The 14587-nt window shown below is 42.0% G+C and overlaps 1 protein-coding gene across 1 annotated transcript in view; it reads left to right on the top strand.

Annotated features, from left to right (window-relative positions):
• Positions 1-4933, top strand: part of LOC144674322 (E3 ubiquitin-protein ligase MARCHF11-like) — a 131572-nt gene extending 126639 nt beyond the window's left edge. Inside the window, exon 4 of the mRNA XM_078535737.1 lies at positions 3314-4933. Coding sequence (XP_078391863.1) covers positions 3314-3639 — 326 coding nt within the window. The 3' untranslated portion in view covers positions 3640-4933. The remainder of the gene's footprint in view (positions 1-3313) is intronic.
• Positions 4934-14587: the final 9654 nt, after the last annotated feature.

Genomic DNA, 14587 nt, shown 5'->3' with positions numbered 1-14587 from the left:
AAAATGGGGCTGGGACTTCCAGATCTGAATCCTGCCTGCCATTTTAGAAGGTGCCCAGAGTCTCCATAACTCCGCGAAAATCCAGGCCTTCATGTCCTATTTGACCCAGAGCTGAACTCACATCCCATATCCTCAATATCACTTAGGCTTCCTGCTTTCACCTCTGAAAGAGCACATATAGCTACCCCAGCCTCAACTGATGTAAACCTCATTCATACCTTCATTGTTTCTAGACATGACTATTCTAATGCTCTCCTGACCAGCCTCCCACTTTGCACCTTAAATAAACTTGAGCTAATCCAAAACTCTGCAATCCATATCCAAACTCACAGCAAGTTTTGTCTGGTTTAAAATTATCATGCTTGTTTTCAAATCCCTCCAGGGCCTCACTTCTCCCTATCTCTGTAACACCCACCAATTTTTTTTTACTCATTCATGGAATGTGGGCGTTACTTGCTAAGCCAGTATTTGTTGCCTGTCCCTAATTGCCCTGGGAAGGTGGTGTTGAGCAGCCTTCCCGAACCACTGCAGTCCATTGTGTATATATACACACAGTGCTGTTAGGGAGTTCCAGAATTTTGACCCAATGATATACTTACAAGTGAGGATGGTGTGTGGCTTGGAGAATAGGTATTCCCATATATCTGCTGCCCTTGACCTTCTAGGTGGTAGGGGCCACAGGTTTGGAAGGTGCTGTTGAAAGAGGCTTGACAAGCTGCTGCAGTGCATCTTTTAGATAGTACACACTGCTGCCACTGTGCGTCAGTGGTGGATGGAGTGCCAATCAAGCTGGCTGTGTTGTCCTGGATGGTGTCGAGCTTCTTGAGTATTGCTGTGCTGCACTCATCCAGGCAAGTGGAGAGCACTCTATCTCACACCTAACTTGTGCCTTGTAGATGGTGGAATCAGGCGGTGAGTTACTGCAGCAGAATTCCCAGCCTCTGACTTGCTCTTGTAGCCACAATATTTATATGGCTGTTTAGTTTAGTTTCTGATCAATGGTAGCCCCTAGGATGTTGATAGAGGGGATCCAACAATACTATGCCTTTTAATGTCAAGGGGAGATGGTCATTGCCTGACACTTCTGTGGCATGCATGTTACTTGCCACCTTAGGTCTTGCTGCCTATGAACAGAGTATTTGAGGAGTTGTGAATGGTACTGAACATTGTGCAATCATCAGCGAACATCCCCACTTTTGATCTTATGATGGAGAGAAGGTAGTTGCTGAACCAGTTTAAGATGCTTAGACCTAGGACACTATCCTGCGGAACTCCTACGGTGATGTTCTGGGATTAGAGGATTGTCCTCCAACAACCACAACCATCTTCCTTTGTGCTAGGTATGACTCCAACCAATGGGGAATTTTCCCCCGATTCCCATTGCTAGAGTTCATTGATGCCACACTCAGTCAAATGTTGCTTTGGTGTCAAGGGCAGTCACATTTACAACTGAGATCTCAGCACTCCTCCAGTTCTGAAATGTTGCACATTTCTCATTTTCTTCATTCCACCATTAGAAGTGATGCCTAATCCCCAAGATCTGGAATTCCCTAAAGCACACTGCTTCTATCCTTCCCTTCTCCTTTAAGTTGCTCCTTAAAATCTACCTCTTAACCCAGCTTTCAGTCACTTGTGCCAGCATCTCATGTTGACTTGATGTCAAATTGTCTTTGAAGCATATTGAGATGTTTGACTACTTTAAATCTATATATGCCACATTTGAAGCACTTCAGTTTCACATTAGTTTCAAATTCATATATCACTCTTATAATAAATAAACTTTAATAAGTATCAGTTTTTTGGTGATTTAACTCATTTTCTTGATTTTCTGCTTCCTCGTATGTGTGTCTGGATGTTCTCTTAATTTCCCTTGTTTTAAAAATCCTCAATAACGGTTAGCTTTTGAAAATCCATTAGTTGCATTGTGGCCTCCAAACTTGTACATGCACAGTAACTCAAAAGAGGCTACCTTTTACTTTGTCCCTTGATTTGTTAACTTCGCTTATTTGGCTGTGCACAAGGGTTACAGCGTTACACTCGCTGTGCTGGATTTTGGATCTTGCCGGTTTTCAGAGAAAAAATCGGAACCTTAATTCAATTAATAGGAGACACATGAAATCAACTCAATAAGTTTCTTTTTATTAAAGTTTGAAAAGGGAATACATAATAGCGAAGAAATAAATTTGAAAGAAAGAAAATGAAATACTAAGGTAAGTAAGGTTGACTTGCGGGCTTATCCGTTTTGATAGCGATTGGGGCTGGGTCAGGTTGAATGGATCACGCCAAGGCGAGTGGGTTGGGGTCAAGCAAGGGTTGTTCAGGCCACTCGGAGCGCTGGAAACACCCAGCATGCGAAGCCGATAACTAGTCTATCGCGCCCCCATGCGAATGCAGCATCTAGTCGGATTGTCCCGGTAAGTTATTTTATTCATTTAACAATTGAAATTGATGCAAGGCAGTTTATGAACATGTCTGGGTTTCCAATAGCCGGATTTGAGACACTACCTGTATAATAATTTAGAACTTGAACTAAAAGATCTACACTATCAGCATTTATTATTTGTACTTTTAACTGTACCCATAAATGTTAGATGCACACAAAGATCACTCAGTATAAACTGATTTTACCCAGCTTTTCTTCTATTCACTATTATTTAAACACCATTCATCTCAGTCGCAATAATTTAAACAAGTTTTTAAAATGGGATTTCCTCTGACTCGGACTGAAAATTATGTACACAAACTGAATCTAAAATACATTTAGGTCACTAATCAATTTACGCTGTTTTGTTCTTCCTATTCCCAGAGTTCAGCACATAAAACATCTTTAATTTTAAATTATGAATCTTTTTCTGCTCTACTTGACTTCCCCAATTTCTGTGACCTCTCATCAGTAATGTGATAAGGTCTGTGACTGCATGGGGAAAATAATATACAGAATAATGTTGATAAGAATGTAGTTAAATATCCTTATTTTTATGAGAAAAGTAGTTTAAACCAGTATATTTAGATTCTTAAAAGGATTGGATAGACAAGATGCTGTCTGTATTTAAACGTAAGCCATAGACTGGAGTGGTTGCAGATCCAGTTTCCACAATCTGCTGATTGAATTGCAGATCTTGGTTTCTCCCTGTAAGTCTGAATTTAGTGCTTCGATTAGAGGTGCTCTACAGATAACTTCCATTTAGATAAATGAGATTGTTTATTATCAACAGAGTCCTGCTGCTATGCTCGTAATGCAAAGATGAACTATAATCACATCACTTATGATAATTTCATGTTTTACTTCATACTTGATTTTTTTTAAAAACAGGTTTAATTATTCATGAAGGAGCAGCAATATATCGGGTATTTAAACGCTGGAGAGCTGTTAATCTACACTGGACCGTTTTAAATTATGACAAAACAAAGGATATAGAAATTAACAGCAGCAACGCTGAAAGCTCTGCCAATCAGACCTTTTGGGCCTCTCTGAATCAATTCAGAACACAAAGGTCTGTTGGTTCTACTCGGTTAATGTCTGAAGGATTTCACTGCAGCTACACCTTGTTACATTTACTCACACGATTCAGGCCACATGATGAGGAGTACGATGACAACAGTTCTGCTGAGGTAGTAATGAGGGTAACAACAGTATGAAAATGTATTCCTCACAGTCTAATGACTAGGCAATGTTTATTCCTACATTTGTGCTATAAGATCAAACAAATATACAGGGTAAATAAATGTAATATATTTAAAATACTTTTATAAAATGCATGCACTTTTGATATAGTGCTTACTTGATTGCTACTGTAATATATATATTTTTAAGACATTAAACGTCAGTTCATTTTTGTCTGTAGCTTAATATTTTATGCATATGTTTTTCATGGTGTACCACAATTAATAGTTTTCAAAAGTAAAATACATTGCCAAAATACCTTACTTAAAAGTAATATGTTTGAATCCAGCCTTCAAAATCCAAAAATATTACTTTGAAAAGATTCCATAAAGTTTATTGCAAAATTATAACTGAGTAACATGCTTAGAATAAAGAGGGACCAGTTACCAAACAGTGACAAATCAGAGTGAAATTCAAGTGACTTATTTCCCAAATACTGTTGTTTAAATTTGGTGAATTTTGTATTCATTAGAGAAGTCAGCGTTAGAAAATGGAAAAATGTCTTGCTTTTTCAGATTCAGTGTTGGCATCAAATGTTCCCATTCCGAGGTGAGGCACTGGTGAGGGCTAAATGCAGGGTAAAACTCATAGTATACTGTCTTAACAATATGCCTTAAACCTTATTTTAGAGCATTTTCCAGACATCCTGTGTGTTCTTTTTTTGAGTAAGATGAACAATTTAGTGTGATGGTCAAGGTGAAATTACAAGCAATCATATGCAGTAAACGGGAATCTACTCAGAGTTGGGAGTGAAACAGCCCAAAATTAGTTTACATGAACTTCTTCCAGCTGTTATCTGGGTTAAATTCAAATCCAGACCCAGGGCTGAAAGGGTAGTTGCTAATCCATTGTACTATCCTTGGCTGAAGAGTTTTATGCAGGTTTCCTGAGCCCAGAGCTTGTGTTAAATTCTTTACTTCTGCTATGTTGTATAAACAGCTCTTTTAATACGAAGACCTAATAATAAGTATTATATATGCAAGCCTGGGTGCCTTACCAGTAATAACAACTGCCTGAGATCCTTGCAGAATGACATCAGGTATAGTGCATATAAAGTGTCTTCATAATGTAAACAAGTGCATTATACTGATCATGTGAATGGAAGAAAGGTAAAATTATTTTATGCTTTGAGATACTGGTTTACTTACTCATTTGTGTACATTATAATGTAATTTTTAGCAGTTAAATAAATAAAAATGACAGCTTGGATGCTGCAGTGCCATTAATATGTCCTTCTGTTTGTTTAATTTAATAAAATGTTAAATCATTACACAATTGACTGATGTTGTTTGCTGGACTGAGTTTGGAAAACTCTGTGGAATGACAGTTTTTAGTTTTTGCATTGTGTGAATTCGTGCAACATAAGTGCCATGCGACGGCCATCTCCAACAAGACAGAGTTTGACCATCTCTCTCCCCTTGACATTCAATAGCACTTTGCATTGCTGAATCCCCCACTGTCAATATCCTGGGGGTTATCATTGACCAGAAACTGAACTGGATCAGCCACATAAATAGTGTGGCTACAAGAACAGATCAGAGGCCGGGAATGCTGAAGCAAGTAATTCACTTCCCGACTCCCCAAAGCCCATCTACCATTTACCAGGCACAAGGCAGGAGTGTGATGGAATACTCTCCACTTGCCCGAATGTGTGTGGCTCCAACACAACACTTGAGAAGCTCGATACCATTCAGGATAAAGCAGCCTGCTTGACTGACACCCCACTGACCTTAAACATTCACTCCTTCCACCACAGTGGCACCAGTGTGTACTGTATACAAGATGCACTGCAGCAACTCACCATGGCTCCTTCGACAGCATCTTCCAAACCTGCGACCTCTACCACCTAGAAGGACAAGGACAATAGACACATGGGAACACCACCATTTGCAAATTCCCCTCCAGGCCACACACCATCCTGACCTGGAACTATATTACTATTCCTTCATTGTCGTTGGATAAAAATCCTGGAACTCCCTGCATAAAAGCACTGTGGGTGTAACTGCAGCAGTTCAAGAAGGTGGTTCACCACCACTTTCTCAAGGGCAATTAGGGATGGGCAATAACTGCTGGCCTAGCCAGGAATGTCCACATCCCATGAATGAATAAAAAAAACAAAGCTAAAAAGCTGATACCCCACAATCGTTACTTTAATACATCAATAAATATACATTTAATTGATAATGAGCTAACAATCCTGTTACCAAAGATGATGGTTGGAGATAGAATCGCAATATCAGCAACTCTACCAACAATACAAATTTCTAATTGGGTTATCGATCCTATTACTAAACCAGGCCTCCCCTTTTGTAAGTGCGTAGGCTTAACAAACTGGATCTGTCCCCCTATCCACCTGCAGCTTTATTCCTGGCAGTGAATGGCACTGTGACAGACGTGATAGGTTCACAGGAGCCAGAGACAGGACAGAGGGAGGCGGGATCAGATAGATTAGCTAATTGATTTTCCTAATTATTTCAAAATTATGAAATCAAAAACGGATAGTAAATGCAATTTTTTAATGTATAGACCAGCAATTTGAATTCTCTTTCTGCGCTGAGTTAGTGAAGACACCATGGGGGTCATGCTAGTGGAATCCCAAAAATGGTGCAGTTCTGCTACTGGGAGAGGATCAAAGGATAAATGGCAATTGCAGGCTCTTCCAGTCTGGACAGCCAAGTTAGCCCCACTTTGATCCTGCAATGATGCTCAGTGGAACCACGATGGAAGCTTTGGGAATTCCTGCAGGCAAAGCCATCCCACTGGTTCTGCTTCTGTATGAAGTTACAAGCCTTGTATGGGACAAGTGTTCTGCTCGAGACCCATCATTTCTGGATCCCACCTGATTTTCCTATTCCTTTGCTGCACATTCAGCTGATTTATGCTGGGGTTCCACCCCAGGGTGCCAAGGGAAATCAGCACATTCATTTTCTCGGATTAATCATGAGCAAGGCGAGGTGACTTACTGTTTAAACATTTTAGAATTTTATAAAGATGAACATGATTAGGCAAAAGGAGTGAGGGATAAAAGAGCAGCTAAAATGGGAGGAGATGGGGTGAGAGGGAAGGGAATTGATTGAAGGGGTTTAAAGGAAGGAGGAGGGGAGAGGAAGGAAGAGATAATGAGATGGATAAAGCAAAGGGAGATGTTGATGATGGGAAGAGGTGGGAGGATGAGTGAGTGAGAGAGTTGTGCTTAAACAGGGTGAAGGCTTTAGCTTCCATCATCTACTACTATCCCTCAAAATAGTAAGAAATCCAACCCTTCACCCAGTAACCTAGCTCTCCCATTCCATTGGCATCATGTAGCTACCCAACCCAATTTTCCTTCTAAAACCTATCCCCACACCCACCACTCAGCATCACACTCTCAAGGTCACACTATCCTTACATTCCACTTTCTGGTGCCAGCTGTCCATCCACATGTAGGGTATTTAGCACCAGTAACCAGCATAGCAGGTTAATGGTTGGAGCGGTAGGTTGGAAGAAAGGTGTGGGTGAGAAGACAAGATGGGAGGAAGGAGGTGGATTTGAGGCCTTTCAGAAAAGGGTTGAAAGGGAAAATCAGAGATGACGATAACAATAATCCTCTGACTTGCTCAACCACGGTGTCAAACCCTTGGACCCTCCCCAGTGCTGATTGCACTCGCAACACTGGGCAGGCCGTTGTGCAATGTTAATTTCACTGGGCAAGTAATCAGAGGCTCTGGTGACAAGGATTCAAATTCCACCATGGCAGCTGGTAGAAATTAAACTCAATTAATAAATCTGGAATTAAAAGCTAGTCTCAGTAATGGTGACCATGAAACCACAGTCAATTGTTGGAAAAAAACCCATCTGTTTCACTAATGTCCTTTAGAGAAGGAAATCTGCCGTCCTTACCTGGTCCGGCCTGCATGTGACTCCAGGCCCACATCAATGTGGTTAACTCTTAAATGCCCTCTGAAATGGCCTATGCAGGCTAGAATGAGTTAAATTTTCCTCAGAAACATCTCATTAGGATAAAACTCATTTGTTTTATTTTGAAAGTCTGCAAAGTTGTGATAATTAAGAGTCACCAAGGACAGTTTCACCAAAAAATCCGTCTGAAGGAACTTCAAGGCCCATTATGACCAGAATTCTGTTAGATCAACAACATCGAGATATCTTCAAATTTTATTTTAAAAGGAACCCATCCGCCAGCCTCTGCAGGGGGCTGTGTTTGTTTTGTCCTGTTCTGTGTTTGTGTGCGAGTGTATGGAGCTCGAATATGTGTTTTTAAAAATGGGAAACATTACACTTTTAAACTGCAACATTATGTTAACCAGTTTATAAACTTGTTTTTAAAAAGTATTTTGTTTTACAGTAAATCAATTTTTTTTGTGCTATTAGAAGAAGCCTGGTTAGAGTTTTTTTATGCTGGGAATAACAGTATCAAAGGTAAACAACTGGCCAGATTTGTGGGTGAATTAAACATTTATACTATTGTTGCAACCTGCGGAGAAGTGGGACTAGAATTAACTGCACACTCCTCCCATCACAGTCCGTAACACAATTCTGGGGTCTGTTATGGGATTTGAGGTGCAGTCAATGAGTGATTGAATGCAGATTAGTAATTATTGTTAAAGGATAAAAAGACAGATACCAGGTTGCTGATTCGTTGGTAACCAACATGGCTTTGGAACAAAAACAGAAATACCTGGAAAAACTCAGCAGGTCTGACAGCACCTGCGGAGAGGAACACAATTGAAGTTTCGAGTCCATATGACCCTTCATCAGAACTAAAAAATATAGAAATGAGATGAAATATAGGTTGGTAGAGGGAGGCGGGACAGGAGGAGCTCGATAGGGGGTCAGTGATAGGTGGAGGCCAGGAAGAGACTGCCAAAGATGTCATAGACAAAAGGACAAAGAGGTGTTGACAGTGGTGATATTATCTAAAGGATGTGCTAACGGGGACATTAAGGGTGGCAAGCAGGACAAGCTAGTGGCAGATGGCCCTAGTGGGGGGTGAGGTGGGGGGAAGGGATCGAAATGGGCTAAAAGGTGGAGATGAAACAATAGATCAAAATAAATTTAAAAATAGGAGGGAAAAGAAAAAATATAGTGTGAAAAAAATTATAAATTATTGGAAAAAGGGGGATCGGAAAGGGGGTGGGGATGGAGGAGAGAGTTCATGATCTGAAACTGTTGAACTCAATATTAAGTCCGGAAGACTGTAAAGGGCCTAGTGGCTTTGGAAGTGGCTATGACTTTTTAAAGATGGAACTTTTATCCCTGACTGGTTTACAAGTATCCCCCACCCCCCACCCCCCCACCGCCCCCAAGGCTAAGCTAATGGAATTGTCAGATAAATTGAAGTTAGAATTAACCAAAGAGGTGAGGAAGCAGATATTGTTGAAGTAATAGCGCAGCATTTGAAATTGGAAGGGATGAAAGAGAGATCACATTCTCCAGGGGGTGAGTCAATTGACTACAACTTGTACGTTAACCAGTTTATTAACTTGTTTTTAAAAAGTAGTTTGTTTTAAAATAAATCAATATTTTTTGTGTTTACTGAAAGAAGCCTGGTTAGGGTTTTATCTATGCTGGGAATAACAGTATCACAGAATTGTTATGGTGCAGAAGGAGGCCATTCAGCCCACCATGTCTGCACCGGCTCTCCAAATCAGCATCATGACTTAATGCCATTCTCCTGCATTTTCCCTATTACCTTGCACATTGTTTCTATTCAAATAATCATCTATTGTCCTCTTGAATGCTTCGATTGAACCTGCCTCCACACACTTTAGGGCACAGCATTCCAGACTTGAACCACTTGCTGTGTGAAAATTTTTTTTTTCCTCATCACATTTGCTTATTTTGCAAATCACTTTAAATCTGCACCCTCTCATTCTTGATCCCTTGACGAGCGGGAACAGTTTCTCCCTATCTACCCTATTCGGCCCCCTCATGATTTTGAACACCTTTCAAATCTTCTCTCAGCCTTCTCCTCTCCAAGGGGAACAGTCCCAACCTCTCCAATCTATCTTAATAACTCAAGTTTCTCATCCCTGGAACTATTCTTGTAAATGTCTTCCACACTCTCTCCAATGCGATCACATCCTTCCTATAGTGTGGCACCAAGAACTGTACACAATACTCCATCTGAGGTCTAACTAATGTCTTATAATAAGCTCAGCATAACCTCCCTGCTCTTGTACTCTATGCCTCTATTAATAAAGTACAGGATACTGTATGCTTTATTAACTGCTCTCTCCACCCGTCCTGCCGCTTTCAATGATCTATGCACATATACACCCAGGTACCTCTGCTCCTGCACACTCTTAAGAATTGTACCCCTTATTTTATATTGTCTCTCCATGTTCTTCCTATCAAAATGAATCACTCCACACTTCTCCACATAGAACTTCATCTGCCACCTATCTGCCCACTCCACCAATTTGTCTATGTCCTTTTGATGTTCTATACTGTCCTCCTCACAGTTTACAATGCTTCCAAGTTTTGTATCATCCGCAAACTTAGAAATTGTCCCCTGCACACCATGATCTAGATCATTAATATATATCAGGAAAAGCAAGGATCCCAATACTAATCCCTGGAGAACTCCAATACAAACCTTCCTCCAGCCTGAAAAATATCCATTGACCATTATTCTCTGTTTCCTATTACTCAGCCAATTTTGTATCTACGTTGCTACTGTCCCTTTTATTCCATGAGCTATAACTTTTCTCAAGTCTTTTTGTGGCATTGTATCGAGTGCCTTTTGAAAGTCCATGTACACCACATCAACATTACCCTCACCAACCCTCTGTGTTCCCTGTTCAAAAAACTCCAGCAAGTTAGTTAAACACAATTCCCCCTTTAGAAATTCATGCTGGCTCTTCCTAATCAACCCACATTTTTGCATGTGACTACTAATTCTATCCCAAATAATTTTCTCTAGAAGCTTCCCCACCACTGTAGTTAAACTGACTGGTCTGCAATTGCTGGGCTTATCCTTACAACATTTTTTGAACAAGGACATAATGTTTGCAATTCTCCAGTCCTCTGGCACCTCCTGAGTCTAGGGAAGACAAAGATTATGGCAATTGCCCCTGCAATTTCCACTCTTAATTCTTTCAATATCAGTGCCTTGTCAACCTTAAGTACCGACAGTTCATCCAACACTCCTTCCTTATCAATTTTGAATCCTTTTAGTGACAGAGTTCTTCCTCTGTCACCGTGGCCTCAGTAGCATCGGCTTGCTTGGTAAAGACAGGTTCAAAGTATTCATTTAACACCTCAGCCATGCCCCCTGCCTCCATGTGTAAATCCCCTTTTAGGACCCTAATCGGCCCTACTGCTCCTTTTACCACCCTCTTACTATTTATGTGCTGATAGAAAACTTTGGTATTCCCCTTTATGTTGGCTGCCAGTCATTTCTCATGATCCCTCTTTACTTCTCATATTTGCTTTTTCATCTGCCCTTTGAACCTTCTGTATTCCACTGGTTCTTAGTTGTATTTTCTACCTGACACCTATAATAAGCACACTTTTTCTTCTTTATGTTAATTTGTATCTCCTTTTTCATCAGGGAGCTCTGGATTTGTTTGCCCTACCTTTTCCTTTTGAGGGAATATACCCTGACTGTGCCCAAACTATTTCTTGTTTGAAGGTAGCCCATTGTTCAGCTACAGTTTTTCCTGCCAGCCTTTAGTTCCAGTCTCAGGCCCAGCTCCATTCTTACCCCATTGAAGTTGGTTCTCTCCCAGTTAATTATTCTTACTCTGGATTTCACATTGTCCTTTTCTACGGTCATCCTAAACCTTATGATACAATGATCACTGTCTCCTAAATGTTCCCTCACTGACACGATCTACTTGGCCCACCTCATTGCCAAGTACCAGGTCCAACAGTGCACCCATTCTTGTTGGACTGGACACATACTGCTGTAGAACATTCACCAGAACACAATCTAGGAACTCTTGCCCCTCTCCACCCTTTACAATACCACTGTCCCAGTCTATATTCGGGTAATTAAAGTCCCCCAATGTAACTACTCTATAATGTTTGCATCTTTCTGTAATTGCCCTGCAGATTTGTTCCTCTACATCCTTCCCACTAGTTGGTGGTCTGTAGACTACACCGAGCAATGTAATTGCACCCTTTTTGTTCCGTAGCTCTAGCCAAATTGATTCTGTCCTTGAACCCTCCGGGGCATCCTCTGTCTCCAGCACTGCAATATTCTCCTTAACCAATACCACCACCCTTCTTCCTCCTTTCCTATATTTTCTGAACACCTTGTACCCAGGAACATTTAACACCCAGTCTTGCCCTTCCTTGAGCCAGGTGTCTGTTATCGCCACAACATCCTATTTCCACATGGCAATCTGCACCTGTAACTCCCCAGTCTTATTTACTGAGGAGAGTGCGAGAGGAGGACTCTAGGGCAGGCAGTCAGCAGCACCTAGAGGAGAGTGCAAGAGGAAGAATCTGGGACAGGCAGCCAGCAGCACCTAGAGGAGAGAGCGAGAGGAGGACTCTGGGACAGGCAGTCAGCAGCACCTAGAGGAGGGTGTGAGAGGATGACTCTGGGACAGGCAGACAGCAGCACCTAGAAGAGAGAGCGAGAGGAGGACTCTGGGACAGGCAGTCAGCAGCACCCAGAGGAGTCGGGAGTTGAAAAGGAACACGAGAGGAGTCCGGAATTGAAAAGGAGCATGAGAGGAGTCGGGAGTTGAAGAAAAGCTGGGAGAGCAGGGGTGACCGAGGGAGTTCAGTGAGGAGGGAACAAGGTGATCCTTTGAGTACCGTGAGTACGGCCGGGTAAGCATATACTACTTTTACTGCTTATAGTTTTTAAGGTCTTATTTTGTGGTTCATTATTTGTAGGGGCTATATTCTGTAACAACGAGGAGCAGGGAAGAAGGGCCCGAGAGTAATTGATATTAAGTATCTTCCAAAAGGTTTAATTTAGTTTAAAGGGGTAAGTCATGGCAGGAGAGCTCAAAACCGTGATGTGCTCCTCCTGCTCTATGTGGGAAGCGGGCACATTTCCAGTGCCCGGGGCCAGCATGTGTGCGGGAAGTGTCTCCAGCTACAGCTCCTAAACGCCTGGGTTTTGGAGCTGAAGCGGCAGCTGGGGACACTGTGGAGCATCCGTGAGGCGGAGAGTATTGTGGATAGCATGTATAGAGAGGTGGTCATACCGCAGACTAAGAGTCCACAGGCAGGAAGGGAATGGGTGACCAACAGGCAAAGCAAGAGGACTAGGCAGGCAGTGTAGGAATCTCTTGTGGCTATTCCCCTGCAAAACAGATATACCGCTTTGGATACTGTTGGGGGGAATGGCCTCTCAGGAGAAAGCAGCAACAGCCAAATTCGTTGCACCATGGTTGGCTCTGCTGCACAGGAAAGGAGTAAAAAAAGTGTGGGAATGCAATAGTTATAGGGGATTCAATTGTGAGGGGAATAGATAGGGGATTCTGTGGCCGCAAACGAGACTCCAGGATGGTATGTAGCCTCCTTGGCGCTAGCGTCAAGGATGTCACAGAGCGGATAGAGGACATTCTGAAGGGGGAGGGTGAACAGCCAGTGGCCATGGTACACATTGGTACAAACGACATAGGTAAAAAAAGGGATGAGGTCCTAAAAGCAGAATATAGGGAGTTAGGAAGTAAATTGAAAAGTAGGACCGCAAAGGTAGTGATCTCAGGATTACTACCAGTGCCATGTGCCAGTCAGAGTAGAAATAGCAGGATATATGGGATGAATACATGGCTAAAGAGATGGTGTGAAGGGGGGGGGGGGGGGGCTTTCAGATTCCTGGGGCATTGGGACTGGTTCTGGGGGAGGTGGGACCAGTACAAACTGGACGGGTTACACCTGGGCAGGACCGGCACTGATGTCCTAGGGGGAACATTTGCTAGAGTGGTTGGGAAGGGTTTAAACTAAAATGGCAGGGGGAATGGGAACCTATGCAAGGAGTCAGAGGAAGGGGCATCAAGGACAAGAACAAAAGACAGAAAGCGGAATAAGAAAAATGATAGAGAAATCAAGGGCAAGAATCAAACAGGGCCTCTGTGAAAAATAGTGGGAACGGGACAAGTAATGATAAAAAGACAAGCCTTAAGACTTTGTGACTTAACGCGAGGAGCATTCGCAATACAGTGGATGAATTCACCGCGCAAATAGATGTAAACAGGTATGATACAGTCGGGATTACGGAGACATGGCTGCAGAGTGACCAGGGATGAGAACTGAACATCCAGGGGTATTCTGTATTTAGGAAGGACAGACAAAAAGGAAAAGGCAGTGGAATTACATTGCTGGTTAAAGAAGAAATTAACGCAATAGTGAGGAAAGATATTAGCTCCAATGATGTGGAATCTGTAAGGGTAGAGCTGAGAAACACTAAGGGGCAAAAAACGTGAGTGGGGGTTGTATATAGACCCTCAAACTGGAGTTGTGATGTTAGGAATGGCATTAAACAGGAAATTAGAGACGCATGCAATAAAGGAACATCTGTAATTATGGGTGACTTTAATATGCATATAGATTGGGCAAATCAAATTAGTAACAATACCGTAGGGAGGAATTCCTGGAGTGTATACAGGATGTTTTTCTGGACCAATACATGGAGGAACCAACGAGAGAACAGGCCATCCTTGACTGGGTATTGTGTAATGAGAAAGGAATAATTGGCAATCTAGGTGTACGAGGCCTCTTGGGGATGAGCGACCATAATATGATAAAATTTTTCATCAAGATGGAGAGTGACGTAGTTGATTCTGAGACTTGGGTCCTGAATCTTAATAAAGGAAACTACGATGGTATGAGGTGCGAGGTGGGGAAATGCTACTTAAAGGGATGACGGTGTATAGGCAATGGCAAACATTCAAAGAGCACATGGGTGAAATGAAACAATTGTTTTTTCCTGTCTGGCGCAAAAGTAAAACAGGAAAG

This window comes from Cetorhinus maximus, chromosome 3 (genome assembly GCF_964194155.1).
Source record: "Cetorhinus maximus chromosome 3, sCetMax3.hap1.1, whole genome shotgun sequence".
NCBI lineage: Eukaryota > Metazoa > Chordata > Chondrichthyes > Lamniformes > Cetorhinidae > Cetorhinus > Cetorhinus maximus.
The sequence above is the reverse complement of the archived record's forward strand: the minus strand, read 5'-3'. Positions and strand labels throughout refer to the sequence as shown.